Below are 19,914 nucleotides of genomic sequence, written 5' to 3' on the forward strand. Positions count from 1 at the left end.
ACCACTGCCCCGTTATGTTGGCCCCTGTCTTCCACTGTGTGAGGATGGCCCGGTCCTCCTGGTTTCCTGTTTGGGGGACCCTGCCTGAGCCCACTAAGCTTTGGAGGGGTTCAGGGAAGCATCTACTAGGCAGTTTCAGAGGTGGCCATGAACTGAGATATCCAGAATGATCTCCTAAGCAAAAAGGGTCACTGCCAGGCAACCTCTTTCCCCCAAATGACTATAGATGTAAGGGATTATCCTGTTCTCCAGCCATGTCTTTTAGTCATAAAGAATTGAAGTTTAAAAACTCACAGTACCCATAAGCATTTGTTTTGCATAGCCAGAAACAGAAAAATATCTTCAATAATACGGAGCATCAGCACATTTTGTAAAATTCATTGGCTGTAACCTATTGTACTTACAGTTGTGATCGCTTTGCTTCCTCTGGCTAGGCCTAGAACATCAGTTTACTCCTTCCCCCCATAACTAACGTGCCTCCCCTGCTCTCCGGCCCAGGCTGGGTGTGTAGTACATCCTTCCTGCCTGGATAGACTTTGGATCCTGGCCATGGTGGTTCTGGGGCCTGCAGCGGGCGTCTTTTCTAAGGATTGGCCAGCCAGCGTATTTTCCTTCAGTGCAAATGCTGAGTCACATGGGGCCTCTCTGTTCCCTTCTCCCAGCCTCCCGAACCCACCTTCCTTGCTCGCCGCTCAGAAACCTTAAAGCATCCCCTTGGTAACTCATGTAGCATCCAGACATCAGTAAGTTCTTTTTTTACAATGTCCTGTGGATCCACCCGCTGAACAATGTTGAGTGGGCTTCCTTCTGAGCCTGTCCTCTTCCAAGGGGCTTCCCTCTTCTAAGGGAGTCATCGCAAAGATGGGAAAGAGCTGAGTTTGAATCCTGTCTCTGTGGCTTGGGCAAGTTACTTATCCTTTCTGAGCCCCAGTTTCCTCATCTGTCCCTACGTCATAGTAGTTAGGAATGAAGGAAATTTTGTAAAGCATCATGCCTGACACACAGTGGGTGCTCAGCACATATTAATTATCATCTGACAACCTGCTGTGGGCCAAGTGGATCTTGTTACTGACCCCTGAGGGAGAGACAGACAAGGACGCACCATGGGGCCCAGCACACGGAAGCCTCTGTGGGTCTCCATCACCACAGGACAAAGACTTCTGGGAGGTCTGAGCGGGTAAAGGTCAGTTTGTGCCAGTGGCCGCTGGGGGGCGCTGGAACCAATGCTTTAGAACCAACCGAGAAGGAGGTCCTTGTGTGGCCAGCAGGTGGCGCCTCTGTCCTCAAGCCCTTCATTTCTGTTGCCCTCCACCCAGGCTCTAGGTCAAACTCTAATCTCCGTTCTTAGGTTCCTAGGTTTCAGGCCATTCTTACAACATCTCTGAGCCCCAATTTCCTCATCTGTAAGATGCAGATAAAAACACCACTATCTCATAGGGTTGCTGTGAAGATTGAGTGAATTAATACAGGTAAAGTGCTTAGAAAAGTGCCTGGCACATAGTAAGTGCTCAATGATGTTAATTATCTTTTTTTTTTTTAAAGAACCAGTGGGGGCTCTTGTTGAAAATACAGACTCCCAAGCTTCTCCCCTGAAGATTCTGATTTAGAAAATCTTGGAAGGGTTGTGATCCATATTTTTAATGAGTACCCCAGGTCATTGTTAAGATCAGACAAGTTTGAGAAATATTGGCTTACTCAGTTACCACCCCTGGGAAGCCAGCTGAAATTCATGTCCTCTGAGAAATCACTCCCAATTTCATCATATGATCTTTCCCTCCCTGGGTTCCCACAGTCTCATCTCTGCACATTTCCCATCAAGTCTGCCTTGTCTTAAAGTTGTTTGTGAACATGTCTGGAAAAGGTACGGCTCATCTCTAGACACTTGTTTTTACCTGGCAATATCTGGCACAGACAAGGTACCCCAAAATGTTTGGTTTTAAATTTAAAATATTCTGAAAAAGCAAGAAACCATTTTTTGCAGTGTCCTTGGGAACGTCTGAGGCAATGAGTGGTGGAAATCTGAGCCATGGAGATAATTACTGCTGCATTTCTAGAGGTAACCTATTCAGTAGAGGTGCAAATATAGGTTCAAACCTATTCAAATTTATTTAGTGTATTTTGAAAACTGTCCTTGTGGTCCATTTTCGAGGATGGAAGGGGTTACATAAACAGGATTAATGGTTCTATATAGGTTTCTTTTCAAATCGCTCAAGACTGTGGGTGGAAAGAAGCTGCCACCCACAGAGATGGGATAAAGCCATGGGCCAAGATTGGGCGGAGGAAATGTGTGCTTAATAAATTAACAGTGACGAGTGAGTGAATGAATGAATGAATGAATATCTACCTTATTCCAAGGGATCAAATTTATCCCCCAACTGTAGACATTGGCCAGCCCTCACTGGCAGCCAGAAGGATGACACTTCACGGGGCTCCAAACCCAGACCCTCTCCTCCTTGTCTCATGGCAGCTAGCTGCTTATTCTTTGATCAGTTTTGCCAATGGCAGCATGAAGGTGAGATGGGCAATGGATAACCCAGCTTAAGCTGCACATCTGCTTCAGTGCTCAGGGGCCCACCAGCACTTGGAATGTCCCAAAAGGACTAGCCCTGACTCCCGGCCCAGAGCCTGAAGGAACTCCTGTATTAGAGCAACACTGCTACAACAATAGGGGCTTGTCTCATAATCGGAGGTCAGAAAGGCTGAAGACACATTAATTCTGGTCTCTCACTGTATCTGAGGCGGCTGATCTGAAGGCTGGGACCCTGCAATACATTTTCAGTTTTCTGTATCACCAGGGATTGTCCTTCTCTTAATCTCAGTTTCGCCACCAAACAAGGAGAAGAGCAAATCATACTGCTGAAAGCCAACCTTTGCCTCCTCAGTGGCCAGGTCTGTTTAAGCTGGGAGGGAAGTACAGATTGAGTATGAATCTGCTCCTTCTTCTCTGGTCGAGTTCCTATCAAGGGGCAAGCTCCTTACCCCAAGTGCAGGAGAATCATCTGGCATCTGTGAATGTAAGACTCACTCCTGTCCACGGGGGAGGTGTGGGGTGGAGGGATGAAAGCCAGACCAGCTGAAGCCCTCGTACGTTTTCTCCCAACATTTTCCATCCAGCTTGCCAACTCCCAATTCCAAGCTAAGTATGGTATTCTGCCCACTGGTGCTGCTGCCCAGCCTCACCCAGGCTTGGCTGCCTCCTACCCGCTCCTGCACCTTCTCACGAGCTTGCTCAAGGTTTAACTTCCAAAGATAAGACATTTCTTCACATGTCCCCACACGCCCACGCTGCCTGGACCAAGCAACCTGTTCTACAATAAATGTGAAAGGCTGCAGCCCACAGGGCTATTGTGAGGGTATAATGAGTGAGGCCATGGACATGGGCTAAATCTTTCCCAGAAGTGGGGAGGGAAGTTGGAATTCGGGGCTGAAAACTGATTCTAAGAGACGAAGGAAGATTTTCTCTGAATCTGTGTAAAAGTTCCACAGAACTGCAGAATTTTAGAACCAAAAGGGAGTCTAATCCAAATACCTCTCCTCACTGAAAGGATTTAATAATTACAAAGTCACAGCTCGACAGTAATAGAAGCTGACCCCAGGTTTCCTGAATAGTAGGATTTGTTCCACACAACCAGTTGGGTGTTAAAGTGCTCACAAAATAATTTTAAGTGGAAAAAAGACCAGGATACAGAAAAAGTCAATGCATCATACTCCTAAGAATAACTCGCAATTATACAGCCTGTGCCTGACACATGTTATTCCATCTAATCCCCACATTATACACGAGATGGGTTATAGCCTCCTTTTACAGATAATAAGACTAATGATTGGCACAGTTGGCAACTTATTCAAGGTCGTCAACAGGAGGCAGAGCAGGGACTGAAGTGAGGTTTCTCAGACTCAAGTCTGTCTCTTAACCACGACTGCCTTTCCTGAGGAACACAAACTGAAAGGAAACACAGCAAAGGTTCACGGAGTGAGGGGAGTCACTTCTCAAACTGGGGACGCCTCACTGGCTTCATCTTTCCCAGGAAAGAACACCGAGATGTTGACAGAGTCCTCTCCCAAGGACTGAGATCCCTGAAGCTCGGGATGAGCAGTTCAAGGATGCTGAAGGCAATTTCAGAATATTGCTAAAGCTTTCAAATGCACATCCCCTTTGATCCAGCACTCCCACACTTCTGGGAATTTTCCCTACAGATGTACACAGGCATGAGTGTAAAGCTGTATGTATAAGGTTATAAACACTGCCTTTTTGCAAAAGCCAAAGCCTGGAAACCATCCAAAACCCTATCAAAAGAAGACGAATAACCTGTGGTCTATGCATGCGCTGAGATCCCAGGGAGCAGGGAGAGAGAGGAAGCCCCCTGGCTACTGATGTGGGCCTCTCTCCAAGATACACTGTTGAATGGAAAGAAGCCAAGTATAGAATATTGAGTGAAACTTGTCTTTGGGTTAAAAGGTGGGAAGTATGTGTATATATACATACATACATACATATATATATAATATATTCATATATGAATATGAATAATATATATATAAATAATATATGCTTGCATTTTCTTAAAGAAACTTTGGAAGGACATAGACAAAACCAACAAAATTGGTTACTAGTGGTGCTGAGGCAGGGTAGGAACAGGGTAGATGGGAGACAGGGGTAGGAATGGGACTTCTCACTGTGTATTTTCTTATATTTTTTGATATGATTGTATCATATACTTTAAAAATTCAGATTAAAAAAGGAAAAGAAATACTTAAAAAATACACACTGGGCTTCCCTGGTGGCACAGTGGTTGAGAGTCCGCCTGCCAATGCAGGGGACACGGGTTCGTGCCCCGGTCCGGGAAGATCCCACATTCCGCGGAGCGGCTGGGCCCGTGAGCCATGGCCACTGAGCCTGTGCGTCCGGAGCCTGTGCTCCGCAACGGGAGAGGCCACAACAGTGAGAGGCCCGCGTACCGCCAAAAAAAAAAAAAAAAAACCACACTACGGAGCATGTCTGGCTTACTGACTCCAGTATGTTAGTATGTGTGTGTGTGTTTGTGTGTGTGTGTGTGCACATGCAGACCAGCACTCAGAGGGGAGAGAGGTGGAGGACTGGGACTCGAAGAAACAACGGAGTCCAGGAAAGCCTTGGCTGGACGTCATCTGGTCCTCCCCCTGCCTCTCTGTACAGTCCAGCTCAGAAAACGCCACTCTTTGGTGAGTGAGAGGTCAAGAGAGAACAAACCAGCGTGGACCAGGGGCACACAGAGCAGAGCAGGAGGACGGGAGCGAGGCTTACACTCCTGCATTCTGAGCTCCCAGCCCTGGGCCCCCTTCTCTCTCACAGGCTGGTCGGGAAGTTGCCCTGTCCCCCCTCTTCTGCTCTAAAGCCACCTCTAGGTCAGAATGCCCTGAATGAAACCAAGGGGCCGAGGGGTAGCCCTGAGCCTTTCACAGGGAGGTGAGGGTGAGAAGGAGGCAGGGGTCCTCAAAGACCTGCCAGTGTGTTCTGGAGATGAGCAGAGGGGGCTGGTGGGCAGTGGGTCAGGGCCAGCACCATGCACAGACGGACTGTCCCCAGGGGTCAGCGCCCGGCCATACGGGCTGTTGAGTGTCGTGCACATCACACCCTGGCCCACAGTGCTCTCCATCTTGGGGCGGAGGGTGGTGGCGGGACAGTGGGGGAGTCACACGAGGGGATCCCAGGCCCATGGCGCCTGGGCCGCCCCGCGGCGGGACACTCACATTTCCAGGACCATGACGATGTTGGCCTTCTCTTCGAAGGCATCCACACACTGGACCAGCTTGGGGTGGTGGAGGCAGTTCATGATGCTGATCTCCTGCCGGATGTTCTCTTTCTCTTTTGCTGAATATGCCTTGAAGAATTTCCCTGCCCAGATTTTTCCAGTTTTCTTTTCTACAAGTCGAAAGACCTGTCCAAATTTTCCACTGTGAATGAAAGGAGGAGAGAAAAAGCAATTTAGCCCAGCTTTCCACTAACCTGGGATTGGCAAGTGATAGACTGTGGGACCCATCTGGCCTCCCTCTTTTTCTAAATAAAGTTTTACTGGAAAACAGCCATGCCCATTTGTGCCCAGATTGTCTGTGGCTGCTTCTGGGTTTCAGTAGCAGAGCAGTCGTTGCAGCATAAACCAAATGGCCCACAATCCCTGAATATCCATTATCTGGCCCTTTACAGAAGAAGTTTGCCAGTCCCTGCTCTGGGTCAGTGAAGCACACTGCTGATGCAGACAGACCTACTCTCCATCACTTGTCAATGTCAGCCTAACTCTGTCCAGTCTTGCTGTTCTTTTAGGACTGTCATCTCCTTGGGCTGAGGCCTCAATCTTGGCGACAGACTTCTTTCCCTTTCCCCCGCGAAAGGACCCGTGACATCAGGTTGGGGAAGTCCTCCCCAAGTACCGAGAATTTCTGAGTGGTTGCCTTCCTTCCACGCCTTTCCAGTACCGGGGCCCTGGAGACAGCCGAGCAAGGCCCCTGCTTCCCACTGTGGGGATGGCAGTGGTGGCATTCCACTGACACCACTCCCGCCCCAGAGCAGGGTCCTCGTTCTTCAGGACTGCGATGAGGTTGGTGTCACTCCTTTATTGGACAGAAACCCTCCGGAAATAAGAGCTGAGCCCCATTCCTCTCTCTTCCACCTCCCCTCCTCCTCCAGGGATAGTCAGTGGGCGACAGGCAGCCCTGGGTGCCGCTGCTGGTGGGCACAGTCTGGCTGTGCCGAGGGCCCAGGGTTGCGGTCTGAGTCCATTGGTGTCTCTGCAGCCGAGGGAAGAGCCTGAGTGGAGACTGTGGACTGAGTTCACAAAGCGAGGGGTGATGACAGGAGGTGCATGTCAAGGGGGCGCATTCTCCTGAAGCACTAGAGCTAGAACTACTGAACGGTGAGCACAGATCAAAGGGAAGGGATCCTAAAGACAAGTCGGGCCAGACCCGCTGCCCTGGGTTATGTCCTATGTGCGGGGTGGATTGCAGAGGAGGACGGGCCTGCTCAAGCTTGCGGAGGGAGCCCGGGGCACAGCAGCTCCTAAGAGAGCCCTGGCCGGGTGATGCTTTCACGGGCGCCAACAGGTCAAGCCCTCCCGGTTCCGCAGGAACCTCAGTCTGGGGAGTTGACAGAACCCAGGGAAGGACAGGAAGAGGAAGCAGAGAAATTAACCTCGGGGCCTGCGCCACCCTCACCCTGGGCTCCGGAAGGATGCTTCCCACTCCACTTACGATCCTAGTCTCTCTTCGATGTCGTAGAAGTCAGACACTTTCTGGTCAGTATTGACCGCAACGGTCCGGTAATCAACCTCGGGCTCCTTTTCATCTGCAGGGTGGGGGTCGGGATGAGCGTGAGCCATCAGACCCATCACCCACCCCCCTCTACCCCTCGAGTCTTCCCGAGGACGGGGGCCAGCACTCACCATCATCTGACACCTCCACTTCATCCTTCGGCTCTAGGGGGAGAGAGGGCGTGGGCGATTAGTAATGAAGGCCCACCAAGAGCAAAGCATGCCGGGGGCCCTGTCAGACTTCAGCCTTCCCAGGCCCCAGACCACCAAGCCCAGAGCTCTAGGCATCACCACGGGGTCAGTGGGTCCACGCTGCAACAGGGCCTCGTACACACCGGCAGGCGCTGTCCCCCTCACCTCACCCAGCCCCTCCTCTGCCAGCTCTCCCCTCCATCCACTCCCCTCCAGCCCCTAGGCATGCCCTTCTTCACATCTTTTCTAGTCTCTCTGACTTTCAGAACCTACACACAACTGCGACAGTCCCTTTCCACTCCGGCTCAAAAGTCGGCAACTTATAATTGCTACTAGTGTCAAATCCATTTATCCATTTGCTGAGAACTTGTTCTGGAATTCCAGCTAGGTACCAGTTATTTTGCCAGTGATCATGGGTGTACAAAACAAAATACAGATGGTATGATCTCTCCTCCTTTCTTGGAGCTTATACATAATTTCGTTGGAGAGGAAAAAACACATATCCTTGAAATATCCACTACGAGTGTTATAAAGTCAAGCACATGATATCGCAGTACAAACTGAGTAGACAATGGAGGAAGGTGACACAAGTGGGGCAAGTATAAAGTCAGAGCAATTAGTCTAGGAAGAAGGAGGCCTTGAGTTGTGTCTTAAAGGAAATGATGGAACACAGCGAGGAGGTGGGTGACGTCACGCAGGAAGCCAGCGGGTGTTTATGGGTATGGCAAGGAGGGACATGAGCAGCCCACCCTGGCCGTCCACACAGATGTTTCAGTAGTGGATGGGGGGTCGTGAGGGGACAGGCTGGTGGCCAGAGGAATACACCCACTTCAGAAGTCCAGGCTTTCCTTTGCTTTGGTATAATTAGTCCCTAAAGAGCCACTGTGGCTTCTTGACCTTAGCCGAGTGCCTTTCCCTTCCTGGACCTCAGTTTCCTCATCTGTAAAAGGAAAGCACTGTATTTCTGGGTGATTTCTCAGGTCCTTGGCTAGCCCTGGACGCCATGCTTTGTGATGTGCTAAGTGCTGCTCAGCCATGATGCAGGCTATGTCCCGTCTGACAGCGGGAACCAAGGGAGGCTTCCTGAAGAGGTAGAAAAACCCGAGGAAGCCAGAGAGGGAGGCCAAGGATTTCTCAAGTGTGTGTGTGTGTGTGTGTGTGTGTTTGTGAACAACTGGGGGAAAGGGTGTGATTTGCTGAAGCTCCCAGCAGAGCAAGACTGAGGACAGGAAAGGGATGGCAGATGGAAGGAAGGCCAGAGCAGACGGGGCCGAGGGGTTGGTCAGGCACTGCCCAGCAAGGAGGGCTTGTGTGGGAGCGGGCCCAGCTCTGTGTGTTTCACAAGTGGAACGCTGACAGTGAAGGTGCGGGTCGGGGACCAGGTGCAGCTTGAAACTGTAGACAGTGAGCCTCTCTGTTAGGCTGAGGGCAGAACAAATTACTGAAACCTAAGCAGGCAACCTGAGAGAAGTCACACAGTTCCCATGCAAGATAAGTACCCCTTGCTGGAAAAGAGTTTTGAGAGAGTTTATAAGCATGTGACCGGGAACAAGAGAGGCTATGATTTGTTTAGAGTTCTTAAAATGCTGTTGATGAAGTTTAATTTATAAAACCAACACAAGTGGGATTGGGAGGAATATTTGTCACAGAAAGGAAAATGCCGTGGAAAAATAAAAAAGGATAAGATCGACAGGGACTCGCAGATTAGTGGTGGGGTTCACAGATACTGTCGGGATGTGAGTATAACTGATCAAGTCTTCTAAATCACAGATTTGAGAGTTGAGAGTGACACTGTCAAATTCACAGACGACCAAAATGTACTTGAGAGCAACACACCTGGAAGGTAGTAATGGAGTCATGTGTTCAGGGAGAATTGAATCATTCAGACTTTCAGCATGACAAGCCCTAGGGTATCTAGTCAGAACCAAAAGTGGGAGCCCCATTCCTCAACCAACTGCTCTGGCCAACAGAATGCTGTCACTGGGGACGTGTGCACCAGCTGCACACAGGTATTATTACTCTGCCCTTGGTAGAGCCTGGGGTCATGTGATCCTAGAACCCTGGCTGTTGGCACTGAGAAAGTCTCAGTGGAGCTGGAGGACGCATGGGCCATTGAAAGGAAGAGCTGCCATGTGAAGACAATCAGAAAAGGTTAGGCCTCTCTGGTTGGGAAAGAAGCCTAAAGCAGAGAGGATCAAAAACAAAAAAATCACAATAGCCAAGGGTGAGATTAGGGTTACGAACTTTCACCAACTAATGAATACTATAATGTGGGAGAACAATTTAGCATTATACCTCACATAGGAGGAAGGCTGTAGGCATCTGGAAATCACATGACCTGTTTCCCGGAGGCATCTTCCAGGTGGCTCTGAAAGGGCACGCAGTTCTAGAACTGGCCTCTCCCCATCTCTTTGACACTAGTTAGAAATGGAGATAGCCTTCTTGCCCTCATCTCAAATACCACACCTACCCTCACCTCCTGCCTCTCTCCTTAGCAGTCAAGATGTAGAGTGCTTTCCTGGTACCAAGGCTGTGGGGTCCAGCTCAATCTCAGGGAACCCAGGCCCCTGCCTCTGGCTCACTGTTACACAGCAACCCTTCCTCTGTGTGGAACTCGGACCAAGGCTCCAGGCTGAGACATTTCCCTTCCTCCTTTTCCTTTTCGTCCTGTCTCCACTCTATTTGGAAGGGAAACGGCCATGAGAGGAGGAATCCCAGAGGCGCGGGGGAAAGACCACAATTCAATTAGCCAAGCTCTCTGAGCATAAAGGGGTAGTAATGAGAGAGGTGGCCACGTGGTGTCCATCTTTCCGTTCAGGAAGGAGCTAAATTGCAGTAGAAGGGACTTCAACGAAATACTTTTTAAAAAATCCACTCAGAAAGAGCTGTGAGATCCAAGAGCTAAGTGGAAGAACTATTTGGAAGATGGTTCCGAGATATTTCTTCAGGCAGACGACACCATCCCCCTGGAGTGGTGTTTCGGGGAGGACCGGCTGAGCGCTCTGGCCCTCACGTGTCACGTGTCTAGCCGGCTCCCTGGACAGAGCGGTCCCTTCGCACTGCGGAGGGCTGCTGGGCGCCCAGCGGGCACTAGAGGGCGCCCGCGCCCCGGGGAGGGCAGACGCGGCAGCTCAGGGTGAGCGGTTGATTTCCGCTGCTTCTCTAGGGGCTCTGCATCTCTACCCTACTCTGCAAGCAGCCTCTATCACAGCTGTTTGCTAACAACTGTATAGACTAGGACAAATTAGGATTAGGAGCAAGGACGGAGCGGATTTCAGAGTTAGAGTTGAGTATGGTGGGAGTGGAGATCCAGCCCTGGTTGGGATGGGAGAGAGCGGCTGCGTTGGGTGGGAGGGGGAAGGGGAGGTGCTCGTTTACTCAGGTTTGGGAAGATGAGGAGGGGAGCTGTCAGGTTAGGGGTCCTAGTCTGAGGGGGGGCGGCTCTGGCATAAGGAGGCCACAGAGCTGGGTGGAGACCTACATGCTATGCTGTGTCCTCCACCGTATCCCTAGCGCCCCTGCAGCACCTGGAACACAGGAGGGGCACCGGACACACTGAGTGAGTGAATGCAGAGTGAGGGCGGGGATGGAACTGAGAGGTCCGGATGAAGCCAAAAACTGAAGTTGTTGAGGCAGAGGCTGGAGGGGCCGTGGTAGCGGTGGGAAGGTGAGAGCCAACGTTAGCTGTGCTCAGAGGGGGGAGGGTTAATTGGCACTGCCTTTTTATGACCACCAGACCCCACGGGCTCACAGAAATGATCTACTATAATCACATCCCTCTTCTACACATGTGCACACACACACACACCCTCCACTTCTCTGAGAGCCATTGCACTTTTAAAGAGGAGAGAGATGATCAACCCAGGCTATAACGGACAGGCTTCTGAGCCGTCCACAGAGAGCTTCACTTGGAAGCCACATCCCCTTACCCTCACCCTCCCATCCCCCCCTTCATCCTCTGCCCCTCAGAGGATGTTCTGTGCTGTTCTGCCCCTCCCCCCCCCAGTCAGGGACAAGCCAGCTGGACCTGGGGGTCGGAGCATCTTCCAGCCTGGAAGCCCTGGACCCCTCCTCTGGATTGCAGGCAATTTCAACATTTCCCTTTGTCTGCTCCCAGCCAGGATGGGCCCCAGGAAGAGAATCTGAGGACCACAGAAGGGGGTTCAGCTGGCCTCAGGCAAGAAGGGAGAGGCCACCTGCCTGGAGCCACGTGGTCCCAGCCCCTCCTCCCCATAGACCGTCCTCACAGCCCTGGAAGCTGCTGTCCTGGCCTCCTAAGAGCCACACGCGCAGCTCCTGTGGCTTCTGGTCCTCTGTGTGGGGCTCAACAGGTATTCTACAGTCTCTCCTGGTACATGCCATAAAAGACCTGGAAATTTTCCCTTCCAGCTAATGCACATCTCACTGCCATGTTACCCCTTTTCTATCACTTTTCTAAGAAGTTGGGAGTCATCTTCTTGGACAAAGTAATATGCTAAAAACATGCAGACTGGAACCTGGCTGCCTCTCCTGGCACGCCCACTCTAACCAGTCTGCTTCCCATTCTGCTCAGGTCAAAGGGGGATGTCAAAGGGCGGCCGATGGCAGTTTTGTTACTCTTTCTCCCAGAAGACATCTGTGAGCGGCTAGTGGGCAGGAGCCCCATGAAACTGCAAAGAGGTCTGGCAGGGCTGTCTTGGGCCGGGCTCCACGATCCACGCTGCCACAGCACACTGTGGCTCTCAGAGAGACCTGCCCTCTGGGGATCTCTAGGGCTCACTGGGCAAAGGACCCCAAGACAGGGCTGCACAGGCAAAAGTATAAATTTGGTGTGTTTTCCACTGGCAACCTCCAAACTTTCTTTCTGGAGCCCTCATTTAATTTGAAAGTAAAGTTTAATATCTGTTTTATGCCTAAATTTTGAAACTAAAGAGGGGTATCAAACTGTAATGACAGTTTCCATACGTATGATGCCTCTGGCTATATGGTGATTTCAGTACCTGCGCCCTGTCCAGCTCCTGGTCCTTTAGTCTTCTCTCTACCTCACATCTTACAGCTCTCTCTTCTCCTAGAAGTCTTTCACTTGTTTTCCCTCCACCTTCCTCCCTGCCCCCAACCTTGCCTCCATCTTGAATTCACAGCACTCGTTTTCTTCTCTTCACATGAAACTTCTTGAAGTAACATTCCATACTTCTGGCCTCTCCTTCTTCCATTTATTCCTTAGCCCCAGGCCAACCATTTTCCACCCTGTGGAAACACTATGGACTTTGCTCTCAAAAATCACGGCTTATCAAAGGGCTGAATCCAAAGATCTTGCATCCTCATCTCTTTCCTCTTTGCCACTCGCTGCTTCCATGTTTCTGCAACACAGCTCCAGCCTCCCCTTGGTTCTCTCCCCTCTCAGTCCTTTCTCCTGGTCATGCAGGCTCCTTCATTTCTGCATCAGTGTAGACTTTCTTTACCCCCCTCTCCATGAACTTACTGATGCCCATGGCTTCAATTACCAATTAAATAGTGAAGACCCCCCCGCAAACCTGTAGCTCGAGCTTAAACCTTTCTCCTGAGCTCTGGATCCAGCCATCCAACAGTCTGAAGACACCTCCCCATGGATACCCCTCAGACACCTCAACTCAACAGGACTGAAACCAGAACTTCCACCTTCTCTGGGACTCCCTGCTATCTAACCTCCAAGTCACTGGGAGGCAGCCTGGCCTCCTCCATTAGTTTAACCAACGGAGCTCAGGCTCAGGGTCAGACAGCTCCAAGTTCAAGCTTCAACACACCATTTCCAAGCTCTGTGACCTTGGGCAACTAGCTTCACCCCTCTAAACCTCAGTTCCCCTACCTGTAAAGTGGGGGTAATATCAGTATCTACTTTGTTGAGTTAGATGCGTGACATAATGCACGTAAAGTGTTTAATGTATGGTTAGCATACAGCAAGTGTTTAATATATGTTAGCCACCATGAATCATAATAATCAACCTCTAAATGGCTCTTGAACTTGTCTTTAGTTGCCCAAGCTGGGACCTGGGAGTAATCTTAGACTCTTCTAACTTTTCCCTTGAATTCTCTGCCCCAGAAGTCATCAGGAATGGTCAATCCACCTCCTAAGGAGCCCTTACTATACCTCTCCTGGACTACACCACAGAGGCTCAACCGGTATTTCACTGACTCCAATCTCATCCCCGTAGTCCACTTCAGTGCTTCTCGAACTTTCAAGTGTATATGAATCCATGGGGGGTGAGGGTGGATAATGTTAAAATGAAGGTTCAGAAGGGACTAGGGAAGTGGGGGGCAGAGAGTCTGCGTTTCTAACAGGCTCCCAGGATCTCAAGACTAGTGGTCCAGACCACCCCTTGAGTTCCAAAGGTCTATTCTTCCTCTAAGTCTCTTTCTAAAAAAACAGATCTAATTGCATCAAGCCCCTGCCTGAAAACCTTTGATGACCTCACAATTTTACCCACACTGTCCTTTTGTGTTGCTTCCTCCTGTTCTATCTCACACACCATATGCCCTGGCCACACACAAGAGTCTCAAAATGCCATGCATTTCTACCACTTTGTAGCTTTGCTCACGCTGTTTCCTCTGCGAGGAATGCCTCTCCCAATCTGCCCTACCTCTTGGAATCCTATTCCTTTTTCCAAGACCCAGCATAACTATTACGTCTAGGAAGTCTTTCCCAACCTTCATGGCAAAATTATTCATGCTTTCCGCTGTGTCTCTGCAATTTGTTTATACTGGTCTAATAGGATGCAGTCCATCTCATTATAGTTAGCTGTCCTCCTTGTTAGATTTTATGCTCCCAATCTTATCAGTCTTCCCTGACACTGAGTTCACCCTCAAATATGAGTGCAAGAGAGGAGGGAGCTGGATGAGTGGGTAAGGCAAGACGTTGAAACTGTAGGTCTACCTGAGCTCCCGTTTCCCAGGACTGTGCCCCTGATTAACACACCATCGCCCCTGCTGGGAGCGTACCAAAACCGGTGGTTCAATATTTTTTGAAGGATCATAGGTACCTCTTTTAGAGTATGGATCAGCATCACAACATTGGAAATCAAGATCCCAAAAGACTCTGCCAGTCATCAGTGATGTCTTGTCAGTTCCCGTGTACCCGGCTCAGTTCAGCCTTCTATACACACAAGGTAAGTCATGCACATTTATCTCAAGCCAGTGATGAAAGGAAGGCAGCCTACCCTCAGGTTTCTCTCCCACCGCTGTGAGTTCAGACTCCTGGCTCGGCTCACTGGTTCCATAGACGTTGATTGCGCGCACACGGAATTTATACTCTCGGTCAGGCAGCAGGTCATGGATGTTAAAAGAGGTGCTGCGGCACGTGGCTAGTTCCTTCCACTTCTTGTCCGCCGAGTCCCAGATCTCGACGCTGTAGGACTGTACAGCGCTGCCCCCATCGTACGAGGAGCCGTACCAGGACAGGGTCAGCGAGGAGCTGCGAATGTCAGAGGCACAAGGCGTGCCGGCCGGCGGGTCCGGCTTGTCTGGGGAGACAGAAGCACAACATCACCCAACTCTGCAGGACTGCAGGGAGAGACATTCTTTAATTTGCTCTGTCATGAGGGAGAAGCCTGGAGAACAGGAGCTGCGATCCCTGGTCCTGGCTCTCCTTCCCTCATCCACACAGTCACACCTATGTACACACCTGCCTATATGGAAAGCCCCACAAATACCGATTTGCTCAGAAAAAACCTCTTTTTTGGCTAGTTTCCAGTCTACAGGTCAAGGTTTCCTGTGCTTTGCCCAAGTCAAAAACATATTTCTCAGTGTAAACAGACCTAGGAAGCTGCCCAGGAGGCGTGGACTGCTTCCCATCAAAAATATGCTTTGAGAGAGAGTTCAATGTGTCTCTGTGTGTGTGTGTGTGTGTGTGTGTGTGTGTGTGTGTGTGTGTGTCTCCTTCAGGCCTGAGGTCAGTGACCTGTGACATAACCAGGGGTCAGTCTCCACTTTCTCTGGGACCTGGGAAACACCTGCCCCGCTGACAGTCAGTACAGAACAGTGAGCTCTGAAGTCACACACTGGGTTTGAATACAGCTCTGTGTTCATTCATTACTTGTTAACCCCTCTGTGCCACAGTTTCCTCGTCTGTAAAATGTGCATGATAATAGCACTGGATCACAAGGTTGTTGTGAGACATTCTTAGAAAAGCGTCTTGTTTGAGTAGCCTTTACTGTCATCATTATTGCAGAAGTTTATTTCTAACTTTATAATATATAAAAAATTACTCCTACCCTCTCTCTGTCATCCTCCCAGGACTGGTATAAAATGAGATAGAGAATTTCAAAGCGAACCACAGTAGCAAATCACAATCATCCCTGACTGAGGGCCAGAAAATGAGCTAAGGACACAAACTAGGAGCGGCCCTTTGTCTGGCCGCCTTCCCATTCAGACCAGTAATGCTAAGAACCAGTAACACTGCCAACTTCAAGGCAAATCACAGTAGTCAGTGTGTTCATTAATGAGGTTCTTTAGTTTTGCTGATTTTTGGCAGGTGCTCATCTGAACAGAATTCTATTTTTCAGATTTAGTCTCTGTAGGTGGTTGATTTAGTTACAGATACCAGTGTTCACTAAGCCTTCATCTCCTCCAAGACAATCTGAGTCCTAGAGCTCCCCAAACTAGCAATTAAAAGCCATGTTTTATGCTCTGTGAATTTATAAGCTATGTGAATTCCAGCTAATTCCTTAACTTCCAGAACAAGTTTGTCTTTTACATTTGGAAAATGGGGTTAATATATATCTACCTCTTAGGGGTTTTGCAAGCATCAAATAAGCAAACCTAGGTAAAAGTACTTGATTTCTACTTTCCTCCCCCTCAGCAAGGTAGGAAGGCCAAAGAAAATCCCTGCAAATGACTTAAGCATATTGAGAAGAAAAAGAACATTCTGCCTGTGTGTGTGTGTGTCCAAGTATACATATACATAAACACATACACATGCATATGCATACACATACACCTATACATACATACACATACACACACAAACACACACATATATACCTATACACACATCCACATCCACATATACATATACACATACATATTCATTTTCCCCCCTCCCCCAAGCCCTGCTGCTTCTACATCCAGCCAAGAACGCACTGCCTGGAAGCCATCCATACCCAGCAACCCCAGCCTGGGTTGACTCGCCCTGGAATGACTCTGGGACTGTGACAGCCACTCCCCACCGGTGGCAGTCACTCTGGAGGCCTCCTATGATGGAACCACTTTCACTGGTTGTTCAATATGTTCTCTTAGAAAAACTGTTTGTTCTGAAAGATATATTGGTCTTTTTAGAAATATCTCTGGTGTTGGCTAAGATGTTTATTACTCTAAACTCTCTTACAGGCAAGTGGTTCAAGTCCTCTCAAGACCCAGCTAAGGAAGTAAAAAGGCCTAAAGAAAGATGAAAGACAGACTCCCTGCCTCCCTCCCTCAAAGGAAATGCCTGGAAAACTTCTGACTGGACACGTTTAATGTCCTGTAGTTTGAGATGACGAATACAGATACACTCCACTGACTGATATTCTCCCCTCCTGCTTTGGTCAAGAAAAGAAAACTTTGAGAAATGGGTATTTTGGAAAAGGTACTATTAATCCCCTACCCTGTTCCAAATTTAGTCTCTTGGCTAAAAGAGAGCGAACTGACACAGGACATATGTCACTGCCTGCAGCATGAGAGAAGATGCAAAGTTTGGGGAGGGTGGCTTTAATTCAAAGTGAAACCTCAATGCTTTCAAGGAATTTGATGCCATATTAAGGAGTTCAGAACAGACTCAAGTCTGAAATCATAGGAGATTAGGAGGCCCCACCCGCATGCCTGCCCTTGGAGCCACGGGCTGAGCCTGATGCTTTCTGTTCTTTCCAACCTACGGAGCTCCACATGGAGGCTGGATGAGCTGGGAAGGAAAACCCTCAGGACAGAATAGACGTCCTCAGAACAGCCTGCTCTCAGGGCCAAAGAAACAGACGCACTCAGTCTGGGAGGGAGGCCTGGGCATGGCCTGGCAAAGGCCAGGCGGGCTCAGTGTCTGGGGCCCTCGAGCTCCATGCTTCCTTGGAATTCCTTCATGGCTCCCTGGAGACTTGACTAGCAGAATGGGAAATGCTGAGTCTAATGGAAGGGGCTCGCGATGGCACCAGTTCCAGGATCTTCTCTTCAGCAAATATTCTCACTCCTGGGAAAACGGAGGATCTCATCTCTACTGCTTTTCTGGAGTAACTGTGCTGGCAGTCTCTGCGTGCCTGTGTGTTTGAAGATGGTCTGTGACTGGGCCTAACCCCACCTGGGCCTCCCTTCACTGGCACCTCAGCAGCCACCTGCAGCTTTTAGAGAATGGCAGGGCTGCAAGGGCCGCCAGGTTATCTATCTGGGTAATCCCGGCCCTTCGGGATTAGGCAAGGCACTTTGCTTACCAAGAATACCCAGCTGGCCAATGACAGAGCCAAAAGGAGATTCTAAAAGGTCTCTGAACCCTCACTCCAGGGGCCTGTTATTTTCCCAGCTATCAGGCTGAATAAGATCAAGAATGCATCTTGCTTAAGCCCCAAGCCAAGCATTACGATGAGAAATCTCCTGACCTTAAAAATCATGCAAGTTCCAAGCTCAGATAGTATTGGGGGATTACTGGGTATCTGGGATTCTCTCTGCTTTGTTTTTCTCCTTTAAAGATACGCAGAGTGGCCTGTTTTTCTTGTGTTGGACAAGTCGCATGAAGGATTTCATCTGGGTCCAGCTGCTCTCTCCTGCCCGAGAGGCCCCTCCCTCACCCTTCCGAGGCTGAGGCTGGAGGCCCACTCGCGGGCAGAGGCCCTCTGCGCATCACAAATCCCTGCACTGTCTTTTAACATATAATAATAATAATAAGCCTTCAAAATAGCTAAACATCACTCATTTAAAGTAACTGAAGGAAAGGCTAATTTTTTAAAATGGATTTATGTATTTATTTTTTTATTTTTGGCTGTGTCGGGTCTTCGCTGCTGTGCGTGGCTTTTCTCTAGTTGTGGCGAGCGGGGGCTACTCTTCCTTGCGGTGTGTGGACTTCCCATTGCGGCAGCTTCTCTTATTGCGGAGCACGGGCTCTAGGCACGTGGGCTTCAGTAGTTGTGGCTCGCGGGCTCTAGAGCACAGGCTCAGCAGTTGTGGCACACGGGCTTAGTTGCTCCACGGCATGTGGGATCTTTCCGGACCAGGGCTCGAACTTGTGTTCCCTGCGTTGGCAGGTGGGTTCTGAACCACTGCACCACCAGAGAAGCCCAGGGAAAAGCTAATTTTTATCATCATTTTAAAAAATAGGAGTCAGAGACTCTCTGAAAAGAAAGGGGTACTTTAAAAAACATACAAGAAGAGACGTTTACAGCTAATTAGTAGTTGTGCTAAACTGGCCTTATTTAGCTGGCTTACAAAGTGGGTGCTTCCAAAGTGCTTGAAACTGTCTGGAGTAGGCCAAACAATTCCTGTTTCATCTCATTTACATTATACATCTACTTAATCAACCCTGATCAGATAATACACAGATGTCCCTAGAGACATGCAGGTAAACCTGGGCTTAATCCAGATTTACTTTGGACTGATTCTAAATCCACAGGCTCTGAATGAATGTGGATTTGCTGTATCCATCAACGTGAGTCCTCATTTTATTGAGCAATTCTATTCTTAGCTCTCCAAGGGGGCAGCAGACAGAAAGCCCTTCCCCTCCATTCCATTCCCCTCCCAGGACGGCATTTAACATGCCGCTCCTGCCAGCTGGCGGACAGCCACGCCAATGGCCCTGTCAGCACCGGCCGAGGAGAATGAGAAACTCAACCATAAAAGGCCACAACTGCAGCCCGTAGGGTGGTGATGGGGGAGGGGAGCGGGTGGCACCGTGGGGAGCATGGGGGCAGGGGGCACTGGTCACAGAAAGGCAGTTCCATGGACTTGACCCTAAAGTTCCCCCAGCAGGAGCAGATGAGAGAGAACACCAAGGAAAACTGGAAACTGCTGCCAGCTGACGGGTGGGGCGTGGCACCAAATCAATACTTCAGGTTCCGGTCTAAGTGGAAAGGCGAACTGGATCACTAGCACCAATCCCCCGCCCCCAAAGTGTTCCTGACTCCAGGAGGAGACAATTAAAATAAGCATCCAGAGTCATCACAGAGACAGCGAGGGGGTCAAGGGTCTCTCCTGTCTTTTATAGATGAGAAACCTATTCCCTGAGCCTCTGGTCCACTGGCCTTCCCAGAGATAAAACTCCTGGCCTAAGGAAACTAAAGAAAGGGGATCAGATCAAAGAACACCAGGTGAAATCCAAAAATGGGCAGAAGGCCTAAATAGACAATTCTCCAAAGAAGATATACAGATTGCCAACAAACACATGAAAGGATGCTGAACATCACTAATCATTAGAGAAATGCAAATCAAAACTACAATGAGATATCATCTCACACCAGTCAGAATGGCCATCATC

The 19,914-nt window shown here is 49.5% G+C and overlaps 1 protein-coding gene across 6 annotated transcripts in view; it reads right to left on the bottom strand.

Moving 5' to 3' along the window:
* MYLK (myosin light chain kinase) overlaps positions 1–19,914 on the bottom strand; it is a gene marked incomplete at its 5' end in the record, with an annotated part of 274,919 nt that overhangs the window by 23,977 nt on the left and 231,028 nt on the right. For all 6 annotated transcript variants that reach the window (XM_079704502.1, XM_079704499.1, XM_079704501.1 and 3 more), the window contains 4 exons: positions 5,731–5,934; positions 7,225–7,318; positions 7,416–7,448; positions 14,648–14,950. In XM_079704502.1, coding sequence (XP_079560628.1) covers positions 5,731–5,934; positions 7,225–7,318; positions 7,416–7,448; positions 14,648–14,950 — 634 coding nt within the window. The remainder of the gene's footprint in view (positions 1–5,730; positions 5,935–7,224; positions 7,319–7,415; positions 7,449–14,647; positions 14,951–19,914) is intronic.

Source organism: Hyperoodon ampullatus (genome assembly GCF_949752795.1).
Source record: "Hyperoodon ampullatus genome assembly, chromosome: 5".
Taxonomy (NCBI): Eukaryota; Metazoa; Chordata; class Mammalia; order Artiodactyla; family Ziphiidae; genus Hyperoodon; species Hyperoodon ampullatus.